We start from the raw sequence: 13,862 nt of genomic DNA on the forward strand, positions 1-13,862 counted from the left end.
AGCTGGAGTATGGTATAAAGAGAGAAATTGTCTCTGTGGTTTTGTTCCACTGTGTTAAAATCAGAGAGTGCAGTTCTGTGCCTGGTGTTTCTGTGGAGTTACTGCATGAGGTTGGACAGGAGCTCAGTGATGCACGTGCGGTCACATGTCATGTAGCTTCATTGAAATTTAATTTTTTTTACTTAACTTCCTAGTACTTAAAAGGCTTATGGTTACTTGATTTGGAAGTCAGTGACGTGCAATTGGGAAGTAGCTTTGCCCACTGAATATTTAAGTTCTGTGATATTGCTGTAGTTTTTAGGAGTGACTCTTTGTTTAAGATTAATCATGGAAGAAGGGCTGAAGTGTTAATTGTCACAACTGTCACTGAGAACCAACTTCACCTAGTAAGATTTAGAGTCAGTCGTCTTGTTTAATGGGGTTATCTTTTAGTTTGTGAGTTAAATGCCCTCCTAGTCGTCAGCACTGTAAGACCGGGTTTCACAGTGGAAACTGTGAGATTTGCAGTGCTCTTGCTGGCTTCTGTATTGAACGGCTCAGTTAAATATTTGCCTGGGTACTGAGACACTCCAGAGCTTCCTGCTGCGAACTGAACAATTCAAAATGCACATCAGAAATGGAAATACTGGCAAGCACTGAAAATATGGTACAACTGTTCTTGTTCATGTTCACATCTTAATTTTGAAGAAATGTGATGACGACCGCAGATGGGAACAAACTGGAAAGGGCACGAAGTTCATTCTCAGACTTCCTGAATTCTGGAAATGTGGCAGTGGGATAATTTTACATTCAACAGTTGTAGGCCACTATAAAGGAGAGCAAAATCATTATGTGTGATGCATGTACATTAGCACTTCAGGTTTTGGTGTACTTTCATCTTTGAATTGGAGATACAGGAAAAACAGTGATATACTTTCAGTGATTTTTTTCAAAGCCTTTTTCATGGATAAATCTGATGGTTACTTCAGCAATACACCACTTAGGTTTAAAGTGCCTCTCTGACAGTCTTCCCACTAGAAGGCTGAAATAAGTGCTTTTATTTACTTCTGAATCGATGACAGGTCCTGCTGCTCTATTTAGAGTGAGAGCTGGGGTGTGCTAAGTTAGAGCTAACTGCACCTGAGTGATCGGTGAGAAATTTTACAGCAGTGCTGTAGTAATGGGTCATCTCTACAAGGGTTGTGTGGTAAGGCATAAATACAAAGTTTCACAAAACCTGTCAGCTCATCAGCTGAAACCCAGCAATTGTTCTTCAGCTGAGTATTTCATTGTGGATTTGATTCTCTTAGTTGTGCTTCCATAAATACAAACTGTTTGCGTCTAAGTTTATTTCTGATAAATCATATATCTGTCTTATAAAAATAAACTGTTTATGTGTAATTTTGAAGAGGGCTTTCTTTACATTGAGAGAGCCTAAGATATCCCAGGTAGCTTTTAAAACCGAAAAGCATCACGCTGGTTCTGTGTGCTTGCTTCCACATGGTGATGTCCCTTGGTGGCTCCTCTGATGGTAAGCAGGTGCCTCTGTCCTTGGTAAAGGTTTGAAAACTGGTTTGCGTTTGGTCTTGTTTAGTTTTTAAACTGGACAAATGCTATCAAAAAGTATTGGGAAATGTCTAGAGTTATGGTGACCTAGAAATCACAATTCTTGCTTGATCAGATGGCTGCCTCATGTAGCAAAAGAGTTTTGAAGAAAAGATTGCGTGGCCTTAGCAAGTGTAAGCTGAATCTTACCTGGTAAGGAACTATGGTGGGACTGGGGACTCCAGGGTTGGGGCTGACAGCTCCGAAGCAGCCAGCCATGCCAGCCTGCAGTTTGTGGTGGTGGGGCCAGCAGTCAGAAAGCTGTGCAGTTCTGGTTGTAATGGGAGTGTGGTTTCATGATACTGAGCATGTTTGGAGCCAAGAGGTTTTGAGATGGACTTCTGTGCGCTTGGGCTGCAGGGTAGTCCCGTTTGGCCCACAGTCAACTATTGTAGAGGTTCCTGAAGCTATTGAATGAACTTGTCACTCGCCTCCACTTTATTGCTGCCGTTGGCAGTGGATTACTGGCAAGTTCCCCAAATATCTACATCATTTTAGGGGGCAACTTGTTCAAGGAAAACTTTGATGTGATTTGGAATGAGGTCAGGTATAAAAACTAGAAATCTTACAAACTGCTCTGGAGCCAGCGCCTTTTAGAAGTGTTTTGTGTGTAATGATTTAAAATTTATGAAAGTGAGAGGATAAAAATAAACCAAACAACACTTTCATGCTTGTTACCCTACTTGTTACTGTGATCATAAGCAGCATGTACAACAGGTTTTGCACCACAAACTTAACACTTTTTTTCTGACTTTGAGGTAAAAAAAAAAAAAAAAGCATAGGTGGGAAGGAGGGGTGGCAATAGGGGGTTAAAGTTGCCGCATGTAGTTCTGCGGTATGCAGCAGGTCTGGTGATGCTTACAGCCACTGTGTTCAGAACTGGCATTACAATTTGGGGGTAGAGCTCCTGTAATTATGGTCGACTCAGTGTTCAGCAGCAGCCAGAAAAACCTACAGAGGTGTTGGGCATCGTCAGTAAGGACTTGGACTTGAGCAGTGTCTGTCTTGCTCCTGCATAAAGCCCTGGTGAACCTCTTTAGTACTGGGTGCTATGATTCGTGTATCTGAGGGAGGATATACTGGTCAACAGGTCTCTAAAGGGAATAGATGGGCTCTGCTCTCTAATTCCCTTAATCAAACAGCTGTGTAGACTTGTTGAATGTGAAATTCATGAAGCAAAAAGGCTCAGGCTTTTTCCTGCTTTTTGTTGCCACTGTTGGGAGACAGCACTGGGCTAAAATGACTGTCTGACTCATGGGAATATTTCTTATGTTGTTGCGTTAGTGTGCACTGGGACCAGAGAATCTGTAAGAGACTGTAGCATCTAGTTCCATTTTAAATTTGTTGTCTAAAAACCACATTTTAGGAAGCTTTGAAGCTTCTTTCTCCGATTCTTCATTTTTGCACACAGTGGTATTCTTTCATCTTTTCTTCTCTCCTTTTAATGTCAGTGCTAGAGATGATAGGTAGTCTTCAAAATATCGATACCTGCACTTGACAGTAGAATCCTGTGGATTTGTATAGGATTTTCTTTATGAAAGCTGTGCTCTCATCATAGAGGAAACTCTATGAAGGAAAAAAATGTGGAATATACTTTGTAGCTTTCTGATACTGTTAATTTGTAAAAGAAACCTGATAAAAACAACAGTTAAAGATAGGTCAATACTTGCTGCTTGAACTTTTGAATCAATGAGGGATTTTTTTGTGCGTAGGGAAGCTAAGGAATGGAAGCAAATACATGGATGCATAAAAAGAGGAATAAATTTGATCAAAGGTGGAGATAATTGATTACGTGTGTAGAACTGACCTGAAAGATGTTAAGATTGAAGTCTTAATGCAGGCAGGCAGCATTTAGAGTTTTTAATTGACAAAACTCCACTGCTTGGGTTATGTAATGCAATTCTTACCTTGTCTAGTTCACTTCCATATGGCATCCTATGTTAAGTACTGTATTTAAGATACATACAGTGTTCAGTATTTGTTGCAGTGCGAAGCTCGTAATGGTTTTGGAAGAACAGAGCAGACAGGACAGCAAATGCAAAGTGCTGCTCTTAAATCGATGGGTACGTCCTTGAGAGTAATTGCAGAATTTAAAATACCTTCTCAGCCCTCTTTGAGATACTGAGATACTTTTCTTTCTTCACATCTATGTCTATGGTAAAAAATTGATTTTTTTTTTTTTTTTTTTTTTTTTTTTTTTTTTTTTTTTTTACAAATTTCAGAACTTTCAGATCCAGATTTTTGTTTAATATGCTGTGTGGAAAATACAGATCAGTTTTCAACCTGTTACAATACCTGTTAACAATAGGTTAAAGCAAGCATGATAACCGTTGTGAAAGATTTTACTTCAATGAAGCCACACTCCTGATGAATTAGTTATATTTATCTGAGAAACCTCATTTCTAAGGTGCTTGTGGGTAAGGTTCGTTAATGTTGCTGAGCTATGAGAAAAGCTGTGCTTTGTTAGAATCCACAGAGTGACCCTCAGTAAAGTGCCCTTGTTCTCAATTAGCTGTGTAGGCATCCACCCTCAAAAGTATGTTTATAAAGTTCCTGTAAAATCCATTAATAGAAACCTTAATGGGCATGTTAATGTGGCCAACATGGCAAAAATTAAAAGAATTCAGTTTAAAAAAAAAGTAATTTTTATTTGACTAACAGAAGTACAACCCCCACTAACTAATTTTCCTTGAAAAATAATTGGTAATTATATCAACTGCTCATAGTTTCCAAGGAAATACCTGACAGATTAAACCTCTAAGTATTGTATATGTGCATGTATAAAATCTCATGGTGGGACTTATTATAGCAGATAATTGTTTAGAACAGGAGTTAAAAAGACATTATGAAATGTGTTAAATATTTATTTCTGTGAATGAATATTAATAATGAGTTTTGGGGGGAAAGTACCAACTTGTGCTTCTCTTCCAACTGTGGTCACTTAAAGTAGTTTTTCCAAAGGAACAGATTGTCTCTTTGAACCATAGCAGAGTTCTCCATCTTCCTCTGATTGTACTCATCATTATTTGATACATGTCTGCTGTACTGTTAAATCCAGTATGTGGAGGTGAACTCTTAGCCACACTGTGTTTGCAATTCTGATTTTTGTTTTATGACCACGTGGCTGAATCGATTTTGTATCCTGTATCGTACTCTGGCTTGGCTTGAGAACAGTGCAGAGCAGACATTCAGTAAATAACTGAATAAAAGTATCACTGATTAGTACGTTGGGGATGGGTCTTAAAACTGTAATTGTGATAAGCTGATTTTTTTGTCTTTGTTTAGGTGATGAATAGTAAGGAGTGGAAGATAGCTTGGATTTGTGATAGGATAATTATTCTGTTTCAAGTAGAGACACTATGAAGACTGTTGAAATGACTTAAGTAACCACAGAAAAGCTGAATAGTGTATTTATAAAAATGAAATTCATAGAATCATTGGATATCCTGAGCTGGAAAGGACCCACCAGGTTCATTGAGTCCAACTCTTGGTCCCACACAAGACCACCCAAAATTCAGACCCTGGGTCTGAGGGCATTGTCCTAATGCTTCTTGAACTCTGTCAGGCTCGGCGCTGTGACCGCTGCCCTGGGGAGCCTGTCCCAGTGCCCGACCACCCTCTGGGTGCAGAGCCTTTCCCTAACCCCCAGCCTGACCCTGCCCTGTCCCAGCTCTATGCCGTTCCCTCGGGTCCTGTCGCTGTCCCCAGAGAGCAGAGCTCAGCGCCTGCCCCTCTGCTCCCCTCCTGAGGGAGCTGCAGGCCGCCATGAGGCCTCCCCTCAGCCTGCCCTGCTCGGGGCTGAGCAAACCAGGGGGCCTCAGCTGCTCTTCATACATCTTCCCCTCTAGGCCCTTCATCATCTTTGTACCCTCCTTCGGACACTCGCTAACAGCTTTATATCCATCTTACATTGTGGTGCCCCAAACCACACACAGTACTTCCTTCCCTCAGCCAGCTAGCAGTGCCCTGCCTGATGTGCCCCGGGACAGGGCTGACCCTTCTGGCTGCCAGGGCCCACTGCTGGCTCATGTTCAATGTGTTGTCAATCCAAACTCCCAGATACTTTTCCACAGGGCTCTCTATTTAAATATATGTATTTAAAGTGATATTAGTGTAAGCTCTTACTCTGTTGTTCCTCATAATCCCTTTTGCAGACAGACTATGGGAGTCTTTCTTCTTCTCCTTACCCATTTCCTTGGCACACGTGGCAGGGGTTTCTAGTCTTCTATTTGGCAAGGGCTTGCAGGTAGAGATTAGAAAGAAAAGAAAGGAAAAATAAGTGTGGAAGTCGATATGTAAGAGGTTGGGGAGGCAAGTTGCAAGCACTTAAGTTGTGGCATTTAGCTGATAATTTTTTTCAGGCAATGAGGATACAAAAATGTAATTCATGGGGAAAGTACTGATGCATAACAATTGTACACTGGTGATTGACTTAGGCTGCTTGTTACTGCCAGAGGAATGAGATCCCATTTAGGGGTGTTTCGTGGGTAGAGATTCGTAAGTTTATGATGTGATTACCAGTTCTAAGTATAGACCAGAGACCTCTGTTTTCATGAAAGAAATTATAGCAGTATCTACATCTGCCCTACTTTGATTCCTGCAGTTTGGTGTAAGGAAGTCCTTGATGGAAAGTGGACTCCAGTTGGTCTGCAATTGAACTAGCAACTTGGAGTGATGCATCGGAATTGGGATCTGGCCAAAATGCAGGGTTAACAGAGAGGTTTTTTATCTGTTATTGACCTGGTGCTTGGATAGGTGTTCAGGTGAAATAACAGGAAAAAAGCAACTCAGTATGTGGGGGAAGGTACTGCTCAAGAAGGCATGGAGGGGGAGCACAGGGAAGAAGTTGGTTTTCTTATTTTGAGGTAAGCATTGTGTAGGTGAATACCTAGGGGCTTGCTGATTCTACTGAAGGAACAGGAGATAGAAGGTTGTTCTTATTCTTTGTTGTCTTCACGATTGCTTATGTTTCTGCTGTCTTTCTGCACCTCCTAGACCCGTGAAAAGAAATGCCCAAAGTCCCTTGGCTGCTGTCTCAACAGGCACTTTAGCAACCTCTACTGGCCTCACATTGCAGCTTGGTGCATCGAATTTGCTGTCATTAGAACAGTCTCATATGTGTGGATCTGTAATCCGCATCCTTAATGCGAGGAAGTGTGCTCTTGTTCTTGCATTCATAGCTCCCTCTTAATATATATTTACAGCCAGGTTCCCAATATAATTGATTATTTTTCCAGCATTTTTATCTGTGTGAGTAACACAACATGTTTCAGAGCTATTAGTCGTCTTTTAGAACCCAGTAAAACAGATCATATGTGATCAGATTAAAACTATGGGATAGCATGAGCAATTTACTTGGATGTAGCTGAAATATAAAGCCATGTATATATTCCTTTCTGCTGTTTCTACTGACAATTTCATGAGTAGATTTTTCAGTTTACTTTTGAAATTTTGGCTCATTCAGATGGGCAATACGCAGTGTTGCTTATTAATAATCTTTAAATACTCAAGTTATGCAGTAGGTTTTCCTTCAGGTAAGGATTGGAGTAGGACTTTAATGCTCATATGATGCAAGTGCACTTTTTGTATGCTAAACTGCCAGTGAAGCCATATGTGGATGTTGGGCATTTTATCAAGACACCAGACACTGAGCTAGAATACAAAGTGATTTGTTCTGCTGGTTTTCAAGGTTCTAGATAAACAACAAAAAAAAGTTTTTCATGAAAGTAGTTGATGCGTGACTTTTTTTCCATGCAGTTTTTGTGATAAGAGCTGGGAAAGTGTGTATTAATCTTCTTGAAGACAGCAGAAAATGCTGTTTTGCCAATCTGATCCATCAGGCAAAAGATGGAAATTATATAAATAGTAGATGCAATTTTTTTAGTACTTCACAGAGGGAATGAGAAGTGTAGAAGTTACATATAACGATGCAGTGTGTTGTGGGTTAGTTTTACATAGGTTAGAGGAATTGGGGGGTGAAATTAAGAGTTTTTAGGAAGACGCATGTGAGGGTTTCTGTAACTGTTTCTTCTGCAATTTAATGGATTACTCCGTCAAGGAGTGATGGAAAAAATGGCACTTGGTGTTGAACAAGTTAAATCAATTTTCTTCTTGTGAACAAAATTCTTCATTGTTCCGGACTTGCTGTGATTTTGCCAGCTTTGGCAGTTAATTAGAGAAGCACTGTAATGCAGTTAGAGCTGATTACAAGGGAATTCCCAAGTTGCTTTTCGTTTCTTTCTGCAGAATAGTATTTTTCTTACCAGTTCCTTAAAGAAAGTGTATCAATAGTGTTGCTTTTGTCACCACCCGGAGCTGCTTACCACTCCAAACCATTGAAGAAATAACAAGAATGTCTCACTGAGAGATTCTGGCAGTCTTTTTTTAACTCTAAGGTATGTGCACTGCTTGTTTTGTATATTCATTCTACCCTTAAGTGGTTCATCTTAAGGACTGGTGGCAGCTGCCATAGGGTGCCTTGTGTAGTAGCACTCTCCTGAAGTGTTTCTCTATGGCTTTGAGGTGGCACTCTTGGGTTACACAGTAAATTTGTGCAGGATTAGTGCCGGTGCATCTGTCCTAGATGAACCATAGTCGTTCTGTGGCTGGTAGGGTTGCAAGTGTCTCTCTGCTTCTAGTTGGCTTGTGTAGGACTCTCCCAAAACCACCTTGCATGCTCTTTTCCCGTATCTTCATATTGATTGTCCCTTTCCACCCAGTTTTTTTTTAATTGTACGGGTCTGATTGGAACCAGATCTTGAAGAGTTGTGCTGCTCTGTCTCCGTTAATGAAGTGCATGAAGAGAAGGGAAGCTGCACTTGCACAGTCAGATGAACAGAATGTGTGTGCTGGGGAGGAGTTGCATAATCTGAGTTTCCAGTTCTCACAGTCTTGGTTGATACTAATCGTGTGTTAAGGCCTTTTGAAATTGTATTGCTTTCAGTAGTAGAATATTGTGTTGTTACGTACACTAAAAACTGTGGGTAGGATTGTGGTCTCTTCTCAGAGCATCTCTGAGCATTCCAACAAAAATTCCTCTCCTTTCCCGTACTTTTAATTAAATATGTATTGTGACTGTATCATAGAGGATGGGATTTATTGGGCTGAAATAATGAGCAGATGTTTCCTGGAATATTCTTAGGACCTTCAGTCTTTGCTATTTTATTAGCTAATGAGGTTTTTTTCCAAGTGTAGCGCATGCAGACAGTCCTCAGAGTAACATATATTTTGATGATTTTTTTCTTCCCTAGAGCTATTCTTGAATTGTTGGCAGCCAGTTGAAGGGTAACGCGTTGCAGTTTCAGACCGTGTTCAGCTATTATTGGAAGTGTCCTGGTGCAGGCCAGTTACCAGCTGACTGGTGCTTCACCAGTTCGGGCCAGAGACGGCAGAAGAGTTGAAGAGGTCTTAGATTGGAGTGATTCAGGCCTTCCGTCCTGGAAGGGCTTTGTGCCTGTCTTGTGATCCCTGCTGGAAATCAACGTGCTTCCTGCTTCATCACCAGTTCTTTGCACTTTGTCTCTATCTTTCCAGTCTTAGAAACGCCATGGCATTGCGATACATTGCACTTAATTACAAGGGGAGTGTGCCAGTGGGATTGTTGGGAAGAGCTTGGGCTGCTGGATCCAGGGGCAGCTCCTGCAGGCAGCAGCTACATGCTTTAGCAGGTTGGTTAGAGCTTCCTTGGACAGGTAGGAGAAATCCTTGGCAGAGATGGAGAAAGGGAAGGGATACGAAGAAAGAAGCTCCACTGGAAATGCAAATATGAGGGGGTGTGAGGAATCTGTTATGTTTGGGGCTCCAGTCACATGCATCAACTTTTTCCATAGCTACTAGTCTTCATAACTGGAAATGCAGTTTGTTTGTTTTTTTCACTGGGCTCAGCAAGATCTCAAAATACTGATACTGCTTCAAGAAAAATAATAAAAGCTGATTCCCATATTCAGGTCTGACTCATTGGTTGCTTTTGTAGAGGAAGATGGTTTCAGTGAATATATAGGGCAGATCGGTGTGAATTTTATGGTATTTTAAATCTCAAAGGAATTAAATAGTCTTTGTCCCAAAAGATAGACATTGAGCGAACACATTGCAGCAGGAGAAGGTCCTCAGTACATTTAGAGTTCATAAGCACTGACTAAAAATGAAGGAAAATAAAAAATAAAAAAAAAATGAAAATACACCAGTCTTCAGCATAAAAGAAACCTGTGCTGTGTTGAATGTTAGCCTAATAATTCCTAGTGAAGAAAGAGCAAAGTGAAAGCCAAACGAGGACAAAGTATGAGAGGAAATAATTGGTCTAAAGTAGTATCAGGGGAAATTGTTAGAGATAAGAATCTGTACCCATATTGTTAAAGTGACACTGTACAAAAGGGCATGCATCCAAACAGTGTTCAGAGCACAAAAATAAGGTACTCAAGGGAACAAAACAAGTTAATAATCTGTCACATATCCAGTTTTTATTTTTTATCCATTGTTTTTACAAACCCAAAAAAATAGTTCATCCCCTATTCTTTACCTCCCTTCAAAAAAAAAGGCATAAAATCAACACCAAAATTAATTTTTTTTTAGTGTGGACTTTGCTTTGTGAAAACTCTTGTTTTGATTTGAGCACATCTTAGATTACTTCTTTAGCCATGTGTGAGGTACTTAACAAAACCAAGAGTCTGTTAAGAAAGAGGCATCAATTCACATTTCCAAACCAATTTAATTTTTAGAGTACTTCTCCTGGGCTGAAGGTGTTGCTCGTAGCAGTGCCCGTGTTGCAGAGGAGCAGAGCTAGTGCAGTGCTCAGGGCAGGCTGGGGGTGTCAGTGGCGGTGGTGGAGCAGGGTTGCCTGTTGGGTGTGAGGCAAGATAGGAGGGGAAAAAAAGAAAAGCAGGCAGAAAAGGGAAGGAAAAAGTGAATACGTTGACAGAAATGTTTGAAGGTTTGTGAACTTAAGAGGTAAACGAATGTTTGCTGTGGTTTAACCCAGCAGGCGGCTCAGCACCACATAGCTGTTTGTCACCCCCCCCTGCAGTGGGATGGGGGAAAGAATTGGGAGGGGGGAATAGAACTTGTGAGTTAAGGCCAGGTTATTAAGACAGAAAAGGAGGGGATAACAACATACAAAGCAAATGATGCGCAATGGCACTGCTCTCACCCAGCAGCCGATGCCCAGGCAGGCCCCAAGCAGTGGCTGCTCACGCCCTCAGGCATCTCCCCCAGTGTTACTGCTCAGTGTGGTGCCCCCATGGTGTGGGACATCCCTCCAGCCCGTTTGGGCCAGCTGTCCTGGCCGTGTCACCCCCCAGCTCCTGGTGCACCCCCAGCCTCCTCGCTGGCAGGGCAGTGCCAGGAGCAGACGAGTCCTTGGCTGTGTGTGCAGAGTCCTTCTCTGCAACAGCTGAAACATCCCTGTGTTGTCAGCATTATTCTCATCTGAAATCCAAAACACTGCGCTGTGCCAGCTACTAGTAAGAAAATTAACTCTGTCCCAGCCAAAACCAGGACAACATTGGAGTTGACTACTTCGTGTAAACTAATATTATACATAAATATAACCATAAAAAAAACAAAGATAGCATTTCTTTGCTTAACGCACAAGTGCATTCTTCCAAACTTAACTGCTAGAGACTGTTCTTGTTAATAACATGTGGATACCATAAGCTCAGGACAGATACTTTGTATAAATGTGTTGATTGGCTGATTGTGATATAATCTTCATAATTTCTTTTTAAAAAGAAACAATTAGTTGAAGAAACATGAGTCGTTATAGGGTTATTTTCTTGTAGTCCTAATCTCAGAGGTATGTTGGGTAAAAAAGAGTAGAATATTGCTAATAAATTTTGAAATTTACAAAACACTGAGCTTCTAGCCACAGTTTTCTGATAATAAGCAGTAACAGTGAAGATAAAGGTAACTGTAATTACACTCGAGCTGAATTAAGACTTTCTCTTTTTTTTGGTGTAAACTTATTTGCTTCTGTTCATGTTTTAAAATAAGCAAATGCAGATCTTAAAAACATGAATTTTAATACTTTGATTAACCAAGTGCCTCTTATTCCTAATACATTTTATAAGGTCATCATTTAAAAAAAAAAAAAAAAAAAGAAAAGAAAAAAGGAAGCTGATTAAGAGATGTACCTATAAATGAGCAATTTGTAAGGTTTTGAGTGTCTGAAGGGCAGTTTGTTAGCCAGAGATGTGGTGTGGGAGAACACTGACATAAAATACAGACTTACACTTAATAACTGGAGAGGGATTTTTGTGCATTGCATTTTTTGATTTTTTTTTTTTTTATATCAAAAGTGCATGTTTTTAGTGCCCTAATTTTTTCCTTCCTCTTTCAGAAAATGCTGGGACAGAAGAGATGAGTACTCCCTTTACTAAGGCCTAAAACTGCCTGTTGAAAAACAATCCTGACCAGGCAATATACGAATGGCCCAAGGAAGCCAGCAAATTGATATTCAGGTTTTACATGACCTGCGACAGAAGTTTCCTGAGGTACCTGAAGGTGTTGTATCCAGATGCATGTTACAGGTCAGTGTTTTGTTAAAGACCGTATGAGTAAGTGATGGTACTTATTTTAAATATTAACTAATCATGTGTGGGTGTCTGCATTGAAAGCAGTTTTTTATTCTGTTCTCCTCTTTGAATGACACAACTATACACAGCCAATTTGTTTATTTTGCATAGGGAGCTAAGTGTTAAATTGGCCTCTCTTCCATGTCTAGTCAGGGGTGGCCCAAGGTAAACCAAAGCAGCGTGTGCATGGAGACTACCATTTTTCCAATCAGTATGCTCCTGCCATCTCAAGAGCCAAAGCCAATTGTGGCAAAAAGAGAGATGCAAAGCCAACTCGAGTCCAGTGGGAGTAATTTAAGGCAGTGCTGCACAAATGCAACATTGCATATACCCATATTTTATATCACTTCTGCTGTATAACATCACATTAGTTACTTTGGCAGATGACTTAATAAGCCTGACCAAAGCCTGAGGAAGCAGGACATGGGGACACCTGAATGCCCAGAGCTAACAAATGCTGATAGGCTTAACTGTTTTTGCTTAAATGTTTGCTTTGCATTTCTGGTTATCCCAAAGTACCCATGCTGATTGGATTTTTGTCATTATCTAAAGTATTCAGCCTTTGAGTACTCTGGATAATAGAGGACTGTGTGCATACTCATAATGATCAACACTATACACAACTTGATTGGGAGAAAAATGGCTGTGAGTTCCCAGAAGCTGAATGTCACTGGACTGTGGCTATGATACAATTATGATATAAACACCGCTGGTTCTTATTTTTATATGTATTTTAACATGTAAAATACATATATGTACATACTTCATATATAAGTATCTATAGTCACACATACATGCATATAAACGCAGTGCTGTGCCTGTTTGTACTGTTGGGAGTACAAGTGTGACTGTGTCAAGTGAATGTGTGTATTTTCAAGACCTCGTCGTAACTCTATATTTGAAATAAAGTAAGAATTTGTGAAAACTGCAGTTCTTGAGAGAATTGGTTTCGATTTGCAAGAGGGCCTGTGAGGTTTCAGGCTTGCCCTAACTTTTTCTCTTTCATTATTTAGCTAAAGGGGAAATTGAACCAGACTGAATAGCCTGGATTCATTCTCAGGATAGTATCTCACCATTTTTATATTAGCTCTCTGTAGGACTCATCTATTTTTTATAGTATAAGTTGTTTGGTTTTTTTAATTCAAACGAGAATTGTTTGTTGAGCAAGGTCAATGGAGTAGACAGTGAATGCAACAATATTCACCTTTTGGGTGTAATTCCTGATTCTTTAAAAGCTGGTGTATGTCTCTTCAGAGACTCAGTCTTCATACCATTGAATAGTGATTTTTTAATATAAAAAGGAGCCTTAAAAATCATATAAGGTGATTTAACATTCCATATGTGCAATACTGCTACACTAATTCAGTACACTGGCAAGTTACCTTTTTGTTAATAGTTGTTTGTGCAAGAGCTGAGAGTTTCTAAGACTCACCAACATTTTTCTTAGGTTGGTGTTTCTTTGAAATTCATGAGCTCTGATCTCTTTGAATCATCTTCTAGTTATGCTACTGTAAGATGGCCCTCTTTAAAAAATAAAGTAACCTTTTCAATCTGAGAAACTTTGTACCTGAGGTGGTGGTAAAGATTGGAAAGCAGAGTTTGAGGGTACTTTTATGTGTATTTGCAATGCTTCTGGAATAGGGTCTGCATCCCATGTTCTGCCTTATAGAAGCTGAGCATGGTAAAAGGAATTTCTGCTAAATGTGGTAACAG

General features: G+C 40.2%; 1 protein-coding gene across 2 annotated transcripts in view; it reads left to right on the top strand.

The window, feature by feature from the left end:
* Positions 1-13,862, top strand: part of TAB2 (TGF-beta activated kinase 1 (MAP3K7) binding protein 2) — a 58,833-nt gene that overhangs the window by 27,972 nt on the left and 16,999 nt on the right. For both annotated transcript variants that reach the window (XM_005008887.6, XM_027454349.3), the window contains exon 2: positions 11,915-12,104. Coding sequence is in view for 1 of the 2 variants with exons in the window: in XM_027454349.3 (XP_027310150.1) it covers positions 12,003-12,104 (102 nt within the window). In the remaining variant the exon portion in view is untranslated. The remainder of the gene's footprint in view (positions 1-11,914; positions 12,105-13,862) is intronic.

The sequence above is a fragment of the Anas platyrhynchos genome, chromosome 3 (assembly GCF_047663525.1).
Source record: "Anas platyrhynchos isolate ZD024472 breed Pekin duck chromosome 3, IASCAAS_PekinDuck_T2T, whole genome shotgun sequence".
NCBI lineage: Eukaryota > Metazoa > Chordata > Aves > Anseriformes > Anatidae > Anas > Anas platyrhynchos.